At 39.6% G+C, this 15,659-nt stretch overlaps 1 protein-coding gene across 11 annotated transcripts in view; it reads right to left on the bottom strand.

The window, feature by feature from the left end:
- Nucleotides 1-15,659, bottom strand: part of C1H8orf34 (chromosome 1 C8orf34 homolog) — a 488,137-nt gene that overhangs the window by 303,873 nt on the left and 168,605 nt on the right. For all 11 annotated transcript variants that reach the window (XM_021165867.2, XM_021165882.2, XM_021165875.2 and 8 more), the window contains one exon: nucleotides 6,491-6,663. In XM_021165867.2, the coding sequence (XP_021021526.1) occupies nucleotides 6,491-6,663 (173 nt within the window). The remainder of the gene's footprint in view (nucleotides 1-6,490; nucleotides 6,664-15,659) is intronic.

Below are 15,659 nucleotides of genomic sequence, written 5' to 3'. Positions count from 1 at the left end.
TTTAGATGGTCCATCCTTTCTTCACAGCTCCAAACTTTATCTCTGTAACTCTTTCCATGGGTGTTTTGTTCCCAACACCAGACTGTGTTAATCCCTGACAAAATAATTCTACTGCCTGTGTCATCTCAGTCAGACGTCGTTGACTTTCAGCACTCAGGACGTGTATATTCTGGTTCTGGGTGTGAATAGTATTTTATAAAACTGTGTCCTGTACCATTTGGCTATTACTTTAGGACTCTGTGTACCCCTTATAAATTATTGTACTTTGTAAAACAGTCAACCTCCTGCTGCTGAACTAGTCTAAAGTCCAATTACAGTGTAACTGTCAGAGCCTTCGCTCTGTGTTCACACTTGCTTGCTTTATCTCATGTTGTTGTAGATCACACTAGTCCCTCCTGGTGTCTAATAAAAAACATACCCATGTTGTTAAACTGATGCCTCCAGATAGATGAACAAAGTGTCAGACTGTGGGGGAACAAAGACTTTCCTGTGACCAGGATAAATTGTCACAGATCCTTTTCTGCAATGTCTGAAATAGCATCAACCATGCATGGAGATGAGAAAGGGCTAGGAGAGGTATTCTGTAATGACCAAACAAAGGTAATCACTGTGATAGGTTAATGAGGCTAAACTCAGATCTACTGCCAAATGGGGGATTTGGGTCATGTAGCTCACCCTTTTTCACAAAAGAAAGCGAAGGGCTTGCACACAGGAAACCAGGAGCCAGAAATGCCATTTTTTTTTATCCCATGAAGTAAGACACAGGTCCATCAGTTCTGAATAAAATGGAGAGTAATATATTTGGGGGAAGAAGAGATGGTGTAAGACTATAATTAAGGAGTGTAAGTGTATGAACAGAGCAGATGTAGTGACAGTACCAGTGTATCTGGAATTTGAGCACTCATGGTTTAGAGAAACTGGACAGTGTGGCAAGTGTTCTCCAACCTTTGATGATTCCATCTCAGAACAGAAAGGAACTGAATTTCCACAAAGTAGCATTTTATTAAGAAAGAAAAGGACAAGAGATCTGGGTCTATACCCAGGGCTAGTCTCAGTGATGGGCTTTGACAGAAGATAGATACAGAAAAGCATGGGGAACAGGGTAAATGAGAATAGTCAATGCACCAAGGGTTCCAGTTCCAGTTGGGTACCAGAGAGGATGAAATAGAAGGCCAGGAGATGCTGAGGAGTGAAATGCCTGAAACAATACCACAGATTCCAGACAATGATGACAAGATTTAAGAAAATGTAGAGGGGATGAGTGGGAAAAGAGTAGAATTCAAAAATAGAGGAAAAGGAGAGAACGGAAAGGAGAGGTTATGACTGGGGCAGAACAAAGCTCCTGTCTCAACAAGACAGGAAGAGAACAGTGGAATGTGTTCAGGAGAAGATGGATAGAAGATTACGATAGTTGGTTAATTATTGCTATGAGAAGATGCTGACTAGATATAAAGAATGTAAATAGTGTGATTTGTGGGATTTAAAGACAGATGTATCATGAAAAAGGAAAGGGAAATTGCTTTAGAGAGATGACAGAGGCAAGGCTTGTAAGCAGAAATCACACTTGCTTCTCTTCAGCACCATAGCCTGAGAATGGAAGAGGTGGAAAGAAGGTGGTGCTGCGGGCAGCCTGGGAACACAAAGTGGTAGGTAGGATGAGGAGAGCTTTTCCTAAGAACACTGGATATTCTGCACACCATCAGTGGGCTGGATTCTCTTCTTTTTCAGATCTGAAGCTAAAACTCTTAGGGTTTGTGGGCTTTCTAGAAGTCCTTTCTAAAAAAATGGATGAACATCAAGACATTGAAGAGGACAAAAATTTGGCTCAAGACAGGCTGGGACAGTTGCTCCCCAGCTGTGCAGTATGGGAGAGGATAAAACCACTATGGGACTTGATTACCTCTTCCTGAAGTAGAGATGAAGATAGGGATAATAATTATAGTTTCACAAGAATAGATCAGGTTAATACTGACAAAGCACACAGCATCTAATACTGACAAAGCACACAGCATCTAATACTGACAAAGCACACAGCATCTAAGGATCTAATAATCTTCTGTGAAATTCAGCTCTTCAGACTTGGCAGTAACTGCCTTTACCCACTGCTCCATCCATCATCTCTGCCCAAACATTTTTATCTCCTTAAACTCTGAATTTTGGTGTTATCTCTGCCACATGCATTATGGATTTTTCATGTCCAGAAGAGCTTAAACTTGACAGTCTTTGTTTTCTGAAATTTGAATACGAGTTATCCCTACTTCAATCTATTTTCTTACTGTCTATCCTGATATACTTCCAATAGAAGCACACAGTATGACTTGAATGCATGGCTCTCCCTTGAAGAGCAGAGATGACTGTTTTTCTATGGAAGGAAACAGTTCCAGGTTTTGTGCATTGAACGTCAAAGTCAGTCTGAACATTGATGAAAAGAAAACTTAATAGAAAGAGAATTTAGCTTCAATTTAAAGTGTATTTCTAAGTTGTAAGATTACGATTAATTTTATTGAATATTTACATTTTACAAACAATTCTCATTTTAGAAAACCAGTTTACTGGCCCTACAATACTTATGGATTTTATTCTTGTTTCAATTAGATGGTTCAGTTTTAAAAGAACTGATTATGTTTTCAAGCTAATTCTACATTAAGAGCTATCAAGTAATTTTAAGAAATTTGTTACACATCTATTACAAAGTCTAATTAGGATGGCTTAGAATAAAGTTATATAGGCTTATTAGACTTGATTTCTGTTTACGCTTATATGATAAATATGTGCTTAGAGTAACTAAATGTGCAGCGGGTGCATATGCTTTTCCAATAACAAGCCAGGCAAGACAAAATTAGGAAGCTAAGAACACACATGAAAAGTCTTCACTCTTTCCGTAACACACCTCCCTTCTCCTTCTCTCTCTTCTCTCCCTGCCTTCCCTTCCTCCTTTCTCTCCCCTCACCCTTTCTGTTTTATCCCCCTCTTTTTCCCTGTCTTCTTCCCTTCTCACTCTCCTTCTCTCCCTTATCTCCAGCCCCTCGTCCTTTTTCTCCCTACCCTCTCTCCCCTCCCCCATCTTTTTTCCCTCTATAGCTGTTCTGATGCTTTCCTTCTTCCATGAACTCTCTTAATTACTAATTTGAGAATCCAGGAAAGAAGAGTCAGAAAAATATCTTTCATCATATTCGTATACCAATTTGAATGTAACATCAAAAGGGCCACAGTTGTCTTGAGATTCACCCAAGGACAATTAAGATCCATGATCTTAACACTGGAGTCTCAGTGTTATGCATTGCTTTACCTGTGCCGTTCTTTCAAGTACCTTAACTTGAACCAGCAGTTAGCATTTTAATTGGCAGTCATACATGGCATAAGTTGTTGATTTTTTTATAATGTATTTGAGGTGCATAAAGAAAAAACTTAACGTACAAAATGTTGTTTATAATAAAAGCTCCAAGAAAATATTTTGGGTAAGTTTCTGTCCATAAGACTGCTAAGAATTGGTTTACAATTAAATTCTCTAGTCTCTTGGTGAACGTTACATATTTTAAAAACAAATATGTAACGTTGCATTAAAAAAAAAAAGAGCTGTCTATGTGCTTAGTATTGCAATAACAGCCACTTACATATGACTTACTTTGTTTTCTACTAGGAAAGGCCAGGTTAGAGAAATGGCCCCCAAAATAAAAATAGACTCAAAAGATTTTTCTTGTGAATTATTTAGCATGGGCATAGTGATAACTCAAATCTCCTACACTCACATAACAGATACTTATTGAAAATAGCTATGTGCCAGCCTTGGTAAGGAAAAAAAATGGCTGAAGTAAAGCTTGAAAATTAACTTTGCTTTCAGTAGTTCAGAATAACATTATGATTAGAATCTCAATGCTTACCATTGATAAATTATAACATGTATTATTACTATTTAATGACAAAGGCAAATTCTACACTTGTGCACTAGAGACTTTAAGACTTCCTCTCCAGCATTTCTTACTCCCCTTAGTTTCTGTGTAAGCCACTGCAGAATACAGGAATACAGTAACTAGGATTTAGTCAAGACATCGTCACCTTTTCAATCCACAAGTGACATCTCAGCTCATATTTTAGATACAAAGTGAAGTGAAGCTAAGATGGCTTTTCAGGACAGAAGAACAAATATTTGAGAAATGTTTTTATCAACTGAGAAAGAGCTACAACTAGGCTTGAAAATCTCAGGGTAATAAGAGCTCACTGAAGCAAGGAAGAAAATAGAGGCACTAACATTTGCAATAAACAGCTCTGGATTTATTATAAATAAATTAAAGCAAGATAGAAGTTGACATTCCTCTATTTTACATTTAAGAATTAAAGATCTACCAATGAAAATGTATAAAAGTCTATTGAGTTTCGTGAGTCTAGCATTAGGAACAAAATTACCCCCATTGACAGGTGAAATTGATCTGGCATTTCCCAGAAGAGAAATCGACTTTTAGACATGGTCTGCTTCTCCTTTCGGGGCACTTTAACTATTTAAATAATTTAAAGTTATTTCGTGTGGAAATGGAATCAATTTTCTCCAAACCTGAAACACATTAGTGAGTATTCTGAACTTCTTTCCCTTGAGCCAAGTGGCAGGAGAGAGTCGAAGAACCTTGAACGCTCTTACATTGTAGAAAACACAATTTTCTCTCCTTGAGAAAAAAATACTTATTGGTTGACAGAAAATTTAACATAGAAATTATGAAGTTCCTGTGGCTATGTTATACAGAGTAAAAGCCTTTGGTAGGGACAAGCTAACAGCAACCTATGGACCTGTTAACTTTTCATTCATGAATATTTAAATGAATTTGTGTTTCATAATTCTTGCACCCTATAATGATTTTCACCTGGCTTCCTTGACTGACCCTTTTTGTTTTAGGTTGTACTTCTGGTGGTGGTCAGACCCCTAAATGGTAGTGGTAAATATGCTTTATCTAGTAAACATGATCTCACATCTCAATGTTGCTCCACCTCAGTACATAGTTACTTATGACAGATCTCCTGCCACCATTCTGGGAAATGTAGTCTGAATAAAATAAAAGTTATGTGGAGTGGCACTTTGAAGAGGAAGTCCCATAAGCTCATAGATTTGAGTGTTTGCTTCCCAATTGGTGGACTTTTTTGGGAGGATTAGGAGGTATGTCCTTGTTGGAGGTGCGTTACTGAGGGTGGGCTTTGAGGATTCAAAAGTCCATGCCTGGTCCAGTTTGGCTCTCCCTGCCTGTTGCTTGCAGATCATGGTGTAAGCTTTGAGTTACTGCTCCAGCACCAAGCCTGCCTGGCTACCTGCAACCATGATCCTCACCATGATGATCATGGACTGACCCTCTGAAACTGTAAGCAAGACATTAATTAAATCAGTAGGTCTCAACCTGTGTCATTGTAAAGCACATATTTCTGATGGTCTTAGGAAGCCCCAGCCATAAATTTATTTTGGTTGTTACTTTATAACTGTAATTTTGCTACTGAGCGGTGTCTCAGCTCCTCAGACCATGGGGAATATGTGCTTTCAGATGGTGAAAGCCCACTGGCTGAGTGCTGCAGAATCAAATGCTTTCTGCTAAAGGTTGCCATGGTAATGGTGTCCATTCACAGCAGTGGAACACTAGCTAAGACATATGTACTTTTACCGTCCTACAAACATTATAGTTTATACATTAAACAACTAAAGCTAAGAAAGCACAATAGTTATATTCAACCACAAGCTTAAATGACTATAACAAAGGCTTTCCTCTATAGCCCACTTTAACTACAGCTGCCCCTAATTCTTACCCACGGAAGAGTTCCCCTCCCCCTGATGGTTCCTCTTCCTAGTACCTTCTAGTCTCCCCACTCGACTCTTAACTCCCTGAATGGCTTTACAACTGGTCTTTACTTAGAGCTTAGAACCTCGAATTTATTTCTCCTTTTGGTGTTAGTAACAAAGAAATGGAACTTACTTAAATAAGGAGGAAAAATCAAAGCACACATCCAGCTGGGATTCTCAGAGGAACGTGCTTGCCTAGTATATGTACAAAGTCCTAGAACTGCTTTTGGGAGGGAGAAGACGTCAAGAACAAATCTAAATAACATTTTAAAACATTTTTACTACAATACTATTTATTTGTCTATTTATTTTTTTACTTCGAGTATGTGTATTTGTGTGTAGGTACACTTGATTCTGCATGCTCATTTCATATGTATGGAGTTCAGAGGACAAATTGAGGGAGTTTTAGTTTCTGTAATGTAGTCTCCAGGAAGATTGAACTAGGCTGGGGACAAGCATCTTCACCCTCTAAGCAGAGTTTTACGCTACTCACTCTAGACAGAGTAAACCATTACTTCCTTCTGCTTATTCTATGCAATGAAAATCTAATTAACTTTTTAATCTTATGCAAAGTCTAACAATTTTCGTTTTGACAGAACAAAATCATGTCCTTATGTCTATTTTCTCTCTCCTGTTTAATGAGCACTCACACGGATTCACGAAGGAGATCCACCTCACCTTCCTGCTGGACTCGAGCTGCTGTCTTCACTTTCCCATGAGTCATTCTTACTCCGTGGAACCGGCGGCTGCAGCATTTCAGCTGCAAGGGGATCAGCATCATTTTCTGCTCTGCCGATCCACTCCCCAATCACACGAGGTCTCAGAAGAGAGGAATTGAAAGCCAATGTTTCCTGCAGGTACAAAGAGAGAAAAAGCACTGTTTTAGATTACTCTTACTCCTTAACAGGTAACAGGAAAATAACCTCCAGGGTGTGGGCTCACTGGAACCAAAATATCCCCTTGCTTCTCACCATTCCTGCTCAGTGCTGCCTTCTCTGATTTGGACTAATTCCTGAAGACCACTGGGATTAAATGTCTGGGAGTGAAATCTTAGATTTGGGTTCTCAGAAGAGTGGGTAGGCATTCTGAATGGAGGAAAGAGAGCCTGCAAGGCGCACAGTGTGCAAGGGTGTCGTACCACAGTTGGAAAGCAGAAAGTAAATGTCACTGGAAGTAACGAGCTGCAGTTAGAAAACACAACTATGAGGATGTAGGGTGGACTGGATGCGTTTCTTATACAGTGATGCATTCTGTAGTTTCAGGGATGCCATATACACATGAAATAGGTCGAACCAACGACAAGTAAATTAGGTTAACTGAAACCATGTGGTTTCTTTATACTTGAAATGAAGCAATGCAATCGCTTGGGCTATGACTCAAGAAAATCTTGATGGAGAATGTTGAATATCTGTAATTACTAGACATATTTGAAGTAAAAAGAAAAGTCAGGTTAAAAAGAACTACGTACTTAATCTAATTTTTGTCTGAAGTCTCATGTAGACTTACCTTCATCATTTGATTCATAATTCACTCATCTATTCATTTACTAGATTTCTAAAAGTGTGCACATAGATTTATAGCATATTTTCATTATATTAAAATTTTTAGTATTTCTGAAATATCAACATTTTCATCATCATTTTCGATTTTATTTATTTATATATTTATTTTACATCCTGACCACAGTTTTCCTTCTCTCCTCTCCCCCCAGTCCTTCCTCCTGATTTCCTCCCTACCACCACCCCTACCCCTATTCAACCCTTCTCTGTTTCTCTTCAGAAAAGGTCGGGCCTCCTATGGATATCAGTCAGCTATCAGGTTGCAGGAAGACTAGGCACCTCCTCTTGTTTGTTTGTTTGTTTTGGGTTTTTGAGACAGGGTTTCTCTGTGTAGCCCTGGCTGTCCTGTAAATCACTCTGTAGACCAGGCTGGCCTCAAACTCAGAAATCTGCCTGCCTCTGCCTCCCAAGCTGGGATTAAAGACATTGGCCACCACTGCCCATCCTACCTCCTCTCATTTTAAGGCTGGATAAGGTGACCCAGTGGGAGGAAAAGGGTCCCAAAAGCAGGCAACAGAGTTAGAGACAGCCCCTGTACCTGCTGTTAGGAGTCCCACGAAAAGATCAACCTACACAACTGTAACATATATGCAGAGGGCCTAAGTCAGTCCCATGCAAGCTTCCTGGTTGTTTGGTTCAGGCTCTGTGAGCCCCCGTGAACCCAGCTTAGCTGATTCTGTGGGTTTTCTTGTGGTATCTTTGACCCCTCTGACTCCTAAGATCCTTCTTTCACCTCTTCTGTAGGATTCCTTAAACGTGACCTAAAATGGCAGTGGGTCTCTGCATCAGCTCCCATCAGTTGCTGGATGAAGCCTCTCCAAAGACAAATTAGGCTAGGCACCAAACTACAAGTACAGCAGAATATAAATAAGAATCACTTCATTGATTCACTTACACACACACATATAAAACATATATATGCAAACACACACACATACACACACAAACACACTCTTTGTGTTTGGGTCTATCCTAGGTTTCTGGGCTATCCAGCTTCTAGTTCCGGGCTCTCCAGACTTCAGGGGTAAGCTCCCTCTCATGGCCTAAGTGGATATTAGCTGTAAAGTAAGGAATAACCATGCTACAATCCACAGATCAAGAGAAGCTAAATACAAGGAGGGGTGTCTGAATCCCACTGTGAAAGGGTAATAGAATAGACATTTCAGGTTGATAGGAGGGGTCTGGGTGAGGGGGTAGGCACATGAACAGGAGGGATCAGGTGTGGGAAGACAGAGGAAGAGAGTACTGGGAGAGACAACTACAGTCTAGTTAGAGGTTGCAATAGAAACTCCCAGGAATCTATGAGGGTGACCCTAGCTAAGACTCCAAGCAATGGAGGATATGACGCCTGAACCTGCCATCCCCTATAACCAGGCAAGACTTCCACTGGAGAAACTGGGACACCAACCTAGCCACAAAACTTTCAACCTACAATTTGTCCTGCCTACAAGATATTCTGGGGTAAAGGTGGCACAGAAATTTTGAGGTGGACAACCAAGCTCTGAGCCAGCACAAGACCAATTTACTATTATTTATTAAGGCACAGTGTGTACTAAGAGCTGACTGCTGTGCTGGAAAAATCTATAGCAAGAAGAAACAGCTTTTAATAATGGTTTTATCTAAAAGGAGAGAGAGGTGATTTAATTATCTTGGTTTGTCGTTCCCTTATCTTTTCCCTATTCCATGACAAATACGTACTTGTCTAGTCATGTCTGAAATATCCTGATTTGAGAAACGCATTCTGCTTAAAGCTCCTTTACAGAAAACTTTCACTATTAGATAAATTTTGAACAATTCTTCAAAAATTCAGTCCTGGTGTTCTGTGTCTTTATAATTCACAAAATACTATTGAAATGTAATGCACTATACAATGTAGACATTTAAATATCTGAATTAATAAACACAATATTTAAAACAACATGTAAAAGCTTAGATACTAACGTAAAAATTAAGACGACACCAAATATCACTTAGAATATATTTAAAGGACATTTCTCTGAGTTACAGGGAAAACCTGGATATTTAATTAAATGTTATTAATGAATTTTATTTACACAATGAAACAGAATAGGCACATATTTTCATTGCTCTCAGCTCACAGGAGCATACAAACTGGTAAAAAGAAAACGCTAAAGAAAAGCAAGTGGCTGCAGGGACTGTGAAGGAAAAGATGAAACAGGACTTAAGATTTGGCAAGATCCAAATGCTGAGCACATCAGAGATGCTGAAGAACCCTTGGTTGCTTGCTGAGAAGTTAAATGAAGTGGTGGCTGCCACCACTGTCGGGAAGTGGAACACACAGAGGGTATAAGTGGCTTAATGTTTGCGATGGTTAGGTCCAGCTGGCACAGAAATTTAGTGAGAAATAGCTGACCATAGGGCAGCAGGGGAGCTCCACACAGGGTCAGGGCAGCTGGGGAGCCTCTGTTTTACATGATTCAAAAGAAGACTCCACCACTTGCACTTCTCTAAATGCACAAAGCCTTTCTGTGTTGGGACCTATGAAAAAATGGAAAAAACAAATACTACTTCTTGAACAAACATTTTGTCATTGAAAATTCTTGAACTTAGTCTGTTCACATTCAATTGATTGAAGAAACAGACTTTTGTTTGTGTATTTTATTTACATTGGATTAAGCTCAATAAACATTTCTGTGTATATATATATATATATTGAAAGTGTTTTAATAAAGTGAACTATTCTTTTTTTATTAGATATTTTCTTTACATACATTTCAAATGCTATCCCGGAATTTCCTTATACCCTCCCTCCGCCCTGCTCTCCCCTACCCACCCACTCCCGGTTTTTGTCCCTGGCATTCCCCTGTACTGGGGCATATAAAGTTTGCAATACCAAGGGGCCTCTCTTCCCAGTGATGGCCGACTAGGCCATCTTCTGCTACATATACAAAATCATACCACAGTAAATAACAATTAAATATATTTACACACATGTACACACACACACACAAAGGTGTGTGTATATGGGTGTATGTGTGTGTGTCTGCCTTTGTAATACTGGTTGTCATGGAACTGAAACTCACTATGTAGACCATGTTGAACTGAACTTACAGAGATCCACCTACCTCTGCCTCCCACCTAGTGGAATTGTAGGCATGACTCACAACATCCAATTAAAATGTATGCTAATAACACAAGATCTTTTGAAACCTTTTTTAGGTTCAAAGATAAACATTTTACTTAAAGATAGAAAGATAAATTTGTAAATGTGAATTGTTTAGAAACATAAAAGCACAGGGCCCTCTGTCCTCTCCCCAATTTCCACAGAGTTCTGATTAGAACAGGAGGAAACGAAAGGTATCCAGTAAGACTATGAAATAAGATGCAGAATCCTGTACTTAGCTACATTCAATAGCAAATGCATGCCTAGCCAGAAAGCCCCCATAGCTCACAGACGTACTTGGCTTTACCCATTAGCAAGAAGCACACATATCCAGGAAGTAGCTGTTTCATCCATACCTACTCTTTCCAGGAACATGCTGTCCACCATCTAATCCACAATCAATTCAACTGTCCTTACAAGTTGGGATCTTGCCAGGCTTGGAATTTTAAATGTCCCAAAAAGTATCTGTGATGGAGACTGTGTCTGGCCTGTGATTGGAGAGAAGGGTCTATTGGAGGGGTTTTCGTTCATGGCAGAGTGCTCTTGAAGTAGGTACTGAAGCCTTGGTCTTCTCTCTTACTTTGCTCTCTCAGACACCATGAAGGACATTGTTCACTCTACTATGTGCCCTCCATCATTCTACAAGCCGAAGTAATGGGCGCTAAGTGACCAACAACTAAAATCTTCTGATTCTTCAGCCAAAATAAACAACGGATGTCCAAATATTCCAAGAACTGTAACGTCTTGACATCTGTTTTCTGAGTTATGACTAGAACAGGAAATGAAAGGAATCTAGTATGAAATAGAAAGCAGAATCTTGTAATTGGTCTGAGTGATTTCCTCCCTCATTGGGTGATAGTAAAGTGGGGATTAGTGTGGCTTCAACATACTTATAAAAAGGGTTAATGCTGTCATTGTACTGTTGTAATAACAATTAAAAAATCCACTAAAACTGGTATTGAGATAATGGGAGGGGGCGGGGAGAGAGAGAGAGAGAGAGAGAGAGAGAGAGAGAGAGAGAGAGAGAGAGAGAGAGAGAGAGAGAGAGAGAGAGATTTAGAGATTCTTTTGAGAAGAGATTTTTTGACTCACCATTAATGTGAAGACAAGTAGTGAGCACAGTAGAGGACATTGGTCTGGAGAAAAACAATGAGAAATGTAAGCTGCTTTTGTTGTTTTAACTTAGTAAAACATGGGACTGAGGCAAATCATTGGGCTGTGAGAAGTGGAGTTTATTCCATGGTGGAATTTTGAATAACCAAGAAAAAGAGAGCCATGGAAAGCGGAAGTAATAATTTTGGGAAAAGTAAGCTTGAAGTTCAATGATGTCTCTGCACATACAGTCTCTTTATGTAGGAGACTAACAAGGATGGAAGTGTCATGGGGTAGAGACTGGGGAATAATGGCCCTCATAGAGTGTGGAATAAGTCCTCATAGAATATCCGTTAAATGTTTGAGTTGATCACAACCTAAAGCACATATGTGTTAATGGGATTTACTTTTGCATACACATTTTTTTCTCTAAAACTGTACCTTATATTCACCGAAGAAACAAACAAACAAACAAACAAAAAAAAAACAAAATAACCATATAACATCCTGTTTTATCTTCACCCTGTTAAGCTGCCATATGAAAATACAAAGGAAAATCACTTTTATTATTTGTTTCAGAACATAGTTTCTCAAATGTTATGGCTGTCAAGTTTCATTACTATGCTTTAGCTCCTCTGTTTGCATATGCTTTTTTATAAATGGAAAACTAGAACCCATGCTGGCTTCGGTTTATACCACATTGAGATGGTTCATTCTGGGAAGTTATTTGAAAATAAATATGCCATTCCTTCTGATTTTCATTCATTTACATTTATAGGGTACAGATTTGCCTTGTCTTACTGAATGCAATTTAGACAAAGCAACTGTAGGAGTAAGGGGAAGTCTGAAGACACACCACAACATGAATGAGGGAGAGGGATCAATTCTCAAAACTCAGATCTGATCCCTTAGAAAATTTGCTTACAGATATTCTGCAAAGGACTGAACTGTGTGCTGCTGTACACTTAGTATTTGTGTGTGTGTACAATAGCAACCTTCTCAGTGTCAACTTCCCTTAAGTCACTTCCAGCCCACTCGCCCTGTTCATTTTCTTTGATTCGGACTTTTACTACCTCCTTATTTTTATTTACTCCTTATCTACTATCTATCTATCTATCTATCTATCTATCTATCTATCTATCTATCTATCTATCCATCCATCCATCCATCCATCCATCCATCCATCCATCCATCCATCTATCTATCCATCTATCTATCTATCTATCTATCTATCTATCTATCTACAGAAACTGTATCTCACCAGATGCCTTGACTGGCCTGGAATTTGTTATGCATAGCAGGCAGGCTTCAAACTCATAACCATGCCTCTACCCTCTGCCTACTGCCCTCTGCTCTCTGCCCTCTGCCTCTGTGACTCTGGCTCAAAAGCCAGATCATTATACTCATCTTAACTGCCTCGTTCAAGTTATCTCATACCATAAAGTATCACTTTCTTTTCTGATGATCTCCAGCTTTTTTGTGCATATTTTGTTATAGGTCCTGCTAGACCAACAAATGCCCTAACTCTACCTAGATGAAAAACTGTTATGGCTGTTGAAACCCATGTCTGTATTTTATTTATCCATGTAGACTGGGTTTTCCAACAACTCTCTTTTCCAAATATCCAACAATACTGGATGAACTGGCATAAGATGATTTTTAAATGCAAAAGTCATAGAAAGGAGGTGCTGGTGGAGCATCTGCAATAGGCTCTTCCAGAGCCACAGAGGAACCAACATCCTTAGAGTTTAATGGTTGCTAGTGTGGGGGATCAATTTGAATGACCCCAGTCTTTAATCACTCAATGTCCCTGCCTTGTATAATGTGGCTTTTGAGTGACTCACACATGGGTAAAGTATATTTACTTCCACAAATGACTTACTTAGACCAATGATGAGGACAGAAATGTCTATATCAGATACAAGCAAGCCTAGCCTCACAGAGACCTTTTCTACCCCATTTGCTTCCCTATATGAGAAAGACAACCCTATGGCAGATACTCCAGGGTTCTCAGGAGATGCCTGACCAATTCAGATTCCCCTCAGGAAAACCCATGTTATATAATTTGGCAGACACAGGAGATCCCTCCTGACACATGAAGAAGTTTAACCAAACTTTGTTGAATAATTCCAACCAGAAACCAGTTCAAACTAGCTTAATTCAAAAGAAACAAGAGAGATCAATGTTATTCAACCACCAAGTCATGTTGAAAATTGTTACCTACAGCCAATTAAGATGCAGTACTACTAAATAAAAGATTCACTTGGCATTGGGATTTTGTGGCAGGTGGAGTCTTTGGAAATGGTAAGAAATTTTTAAGAGGCTGAGAAACTGAGCTATAGTGGTATTCAGATACTTGGTGAAAGTGTCATTTGGTAAGCTAGAAATTGTATCTAATATATTTTCATAAGTGAGTATGGAAGTATTTAGGAGTAATATTGTAAACCTCAGCAATTTATGTTTAATTCCATGCAAGTTCTTTCAAGAAGATAAACTGAGTAAATAACAGGCCAATTTGCAAGGCAAGTTTCAAGAAAACACTGAGTGCTGCCAAATTTATTACCACCAGCATATCCAGATGCCCATAGATTAATTATAGTTCTCACCAAATGTTAAATATAGGTCGTTTTAGATAAAACAAAGCCTGGCAGTAAAGAAATACCAAGAATATGACTATAATTCACCCTTTAATAAAAACCTTCTGAAAGGCAGACCTTGGACACTGGCTCTCCTCCCATTCCTGCAACACCCAGACTCCCAAGAGCTCTGATACAACAGGATCTCAGAAGCTTCATCATACCAGTCCCACAACACCCAGAGGAATCTCGACCAGGGTCACAGGAGAGGCCAGAACATCGGCCCCAACACCCAAAGTAACTGATCCCCACAGGATCCTTCTGGTCTGAATCTGTACCTGGTGTGCTGGCTCTGCACTAACTCTTAAAATACTCAGAGGAAGCCCAACTTCTAGATGTTGTGAAACAGCCAGGATCATAGGATCACAGAGGAAGCTCAACTTCCAAGAGATCAGACACACCCAGGAGCACTGGAGCTCTGGCATACTCGAGATCACAGCTGAGGCCACAACATCTTGCCCAAAACCCAGCCTAACTGGGACCACCACAGGAACCAGGAAAACACAAACCCCAACAGAGCCAGAAGCACAGGTTCCATTCAGCTTGCACTTGTGCCCAGAGCAAACCCAGGGCTCCCCTCCCATTCCTGCAACACCCAGACTCCCAGGAGCTCTGATAAAACAGGATCTCAGAAGCTTGGTCACACGAGGATTTCAGGATCCCAGATGAATCTTGACTCACAGGAGCTCTGACAAATCCAGGGTCGCAGTATCACAGGATCCCAGTATCACAGGAACACAGACAGCTGGACTCTGAGGAGTTCTGACAAAACCAGGATCAAAGGATGTACAGGCTCCAATTGGAGACAGTAAGAACAGGTAGTACATGAGATAACCAGATGGTGAGAGGCAAGTGCAAGAACATAAGCAACAGAAAGCAAGGCTACTTGGCATCATCAGAACTCAGTTTTCCCACCACAGCAAGTCCTGGATACCCCATCATACTGAAAAAAGCAAGATTCAGATTTAAAATCACTTCTATGATGATGATAGAGGACTTTAAGAATGACATAAATAACTAATGTTTAAAAATACAGGAGAACACAGGTAAACAGGTAGAATCCCTTAAAGAAGAACAAGAAAACACAGCCAAACAGGTGACAGAATTAAACAAAAGCATCCATGATCTAAAAATGGGGATAGAAACATCAAAGAAATCACAAATGGAGGCAACCCTGAAGATAGAAAATATAGGACAGAGATCAGGAGACATAGATGCAATAAGCATCACCAACAGTATAAAGAGATAGAAGAGAGAATCTCGGGTGCAGAAGATACCATAGACAACATTGACACAACAGATAAATAAAATGGAAAATTCAAAAAGCTCTTACAATCTGCTAAACGCATGAAACTCAAGAAGAATGAAGACCAAAGTGTGGACACTGTGCCCCTTCTTAGAATTGGGAACAAAACACCCATGGAAGGAGTTACAGA

The sequence above is a fragment of the Mus caroli genome, chromosome 1, assembly GCF_900094665.2.
Source record: "Mus caroli chromosome 1, CAROLI_EIJ_v1.1, whole genome shotgun sequence".
Taxonomy (NCBI): domain Eukaryota; kingdom Metazoa; phylum Chordata; class Mammalia; order Rodentia; family Muridae; genus Mus; species Mus caroli.
The sequence above is the reverse complement of the archived record's forward strand: the minus strand, read 5'-3'. Positions and strand labels throughout refer to the sequence as shown.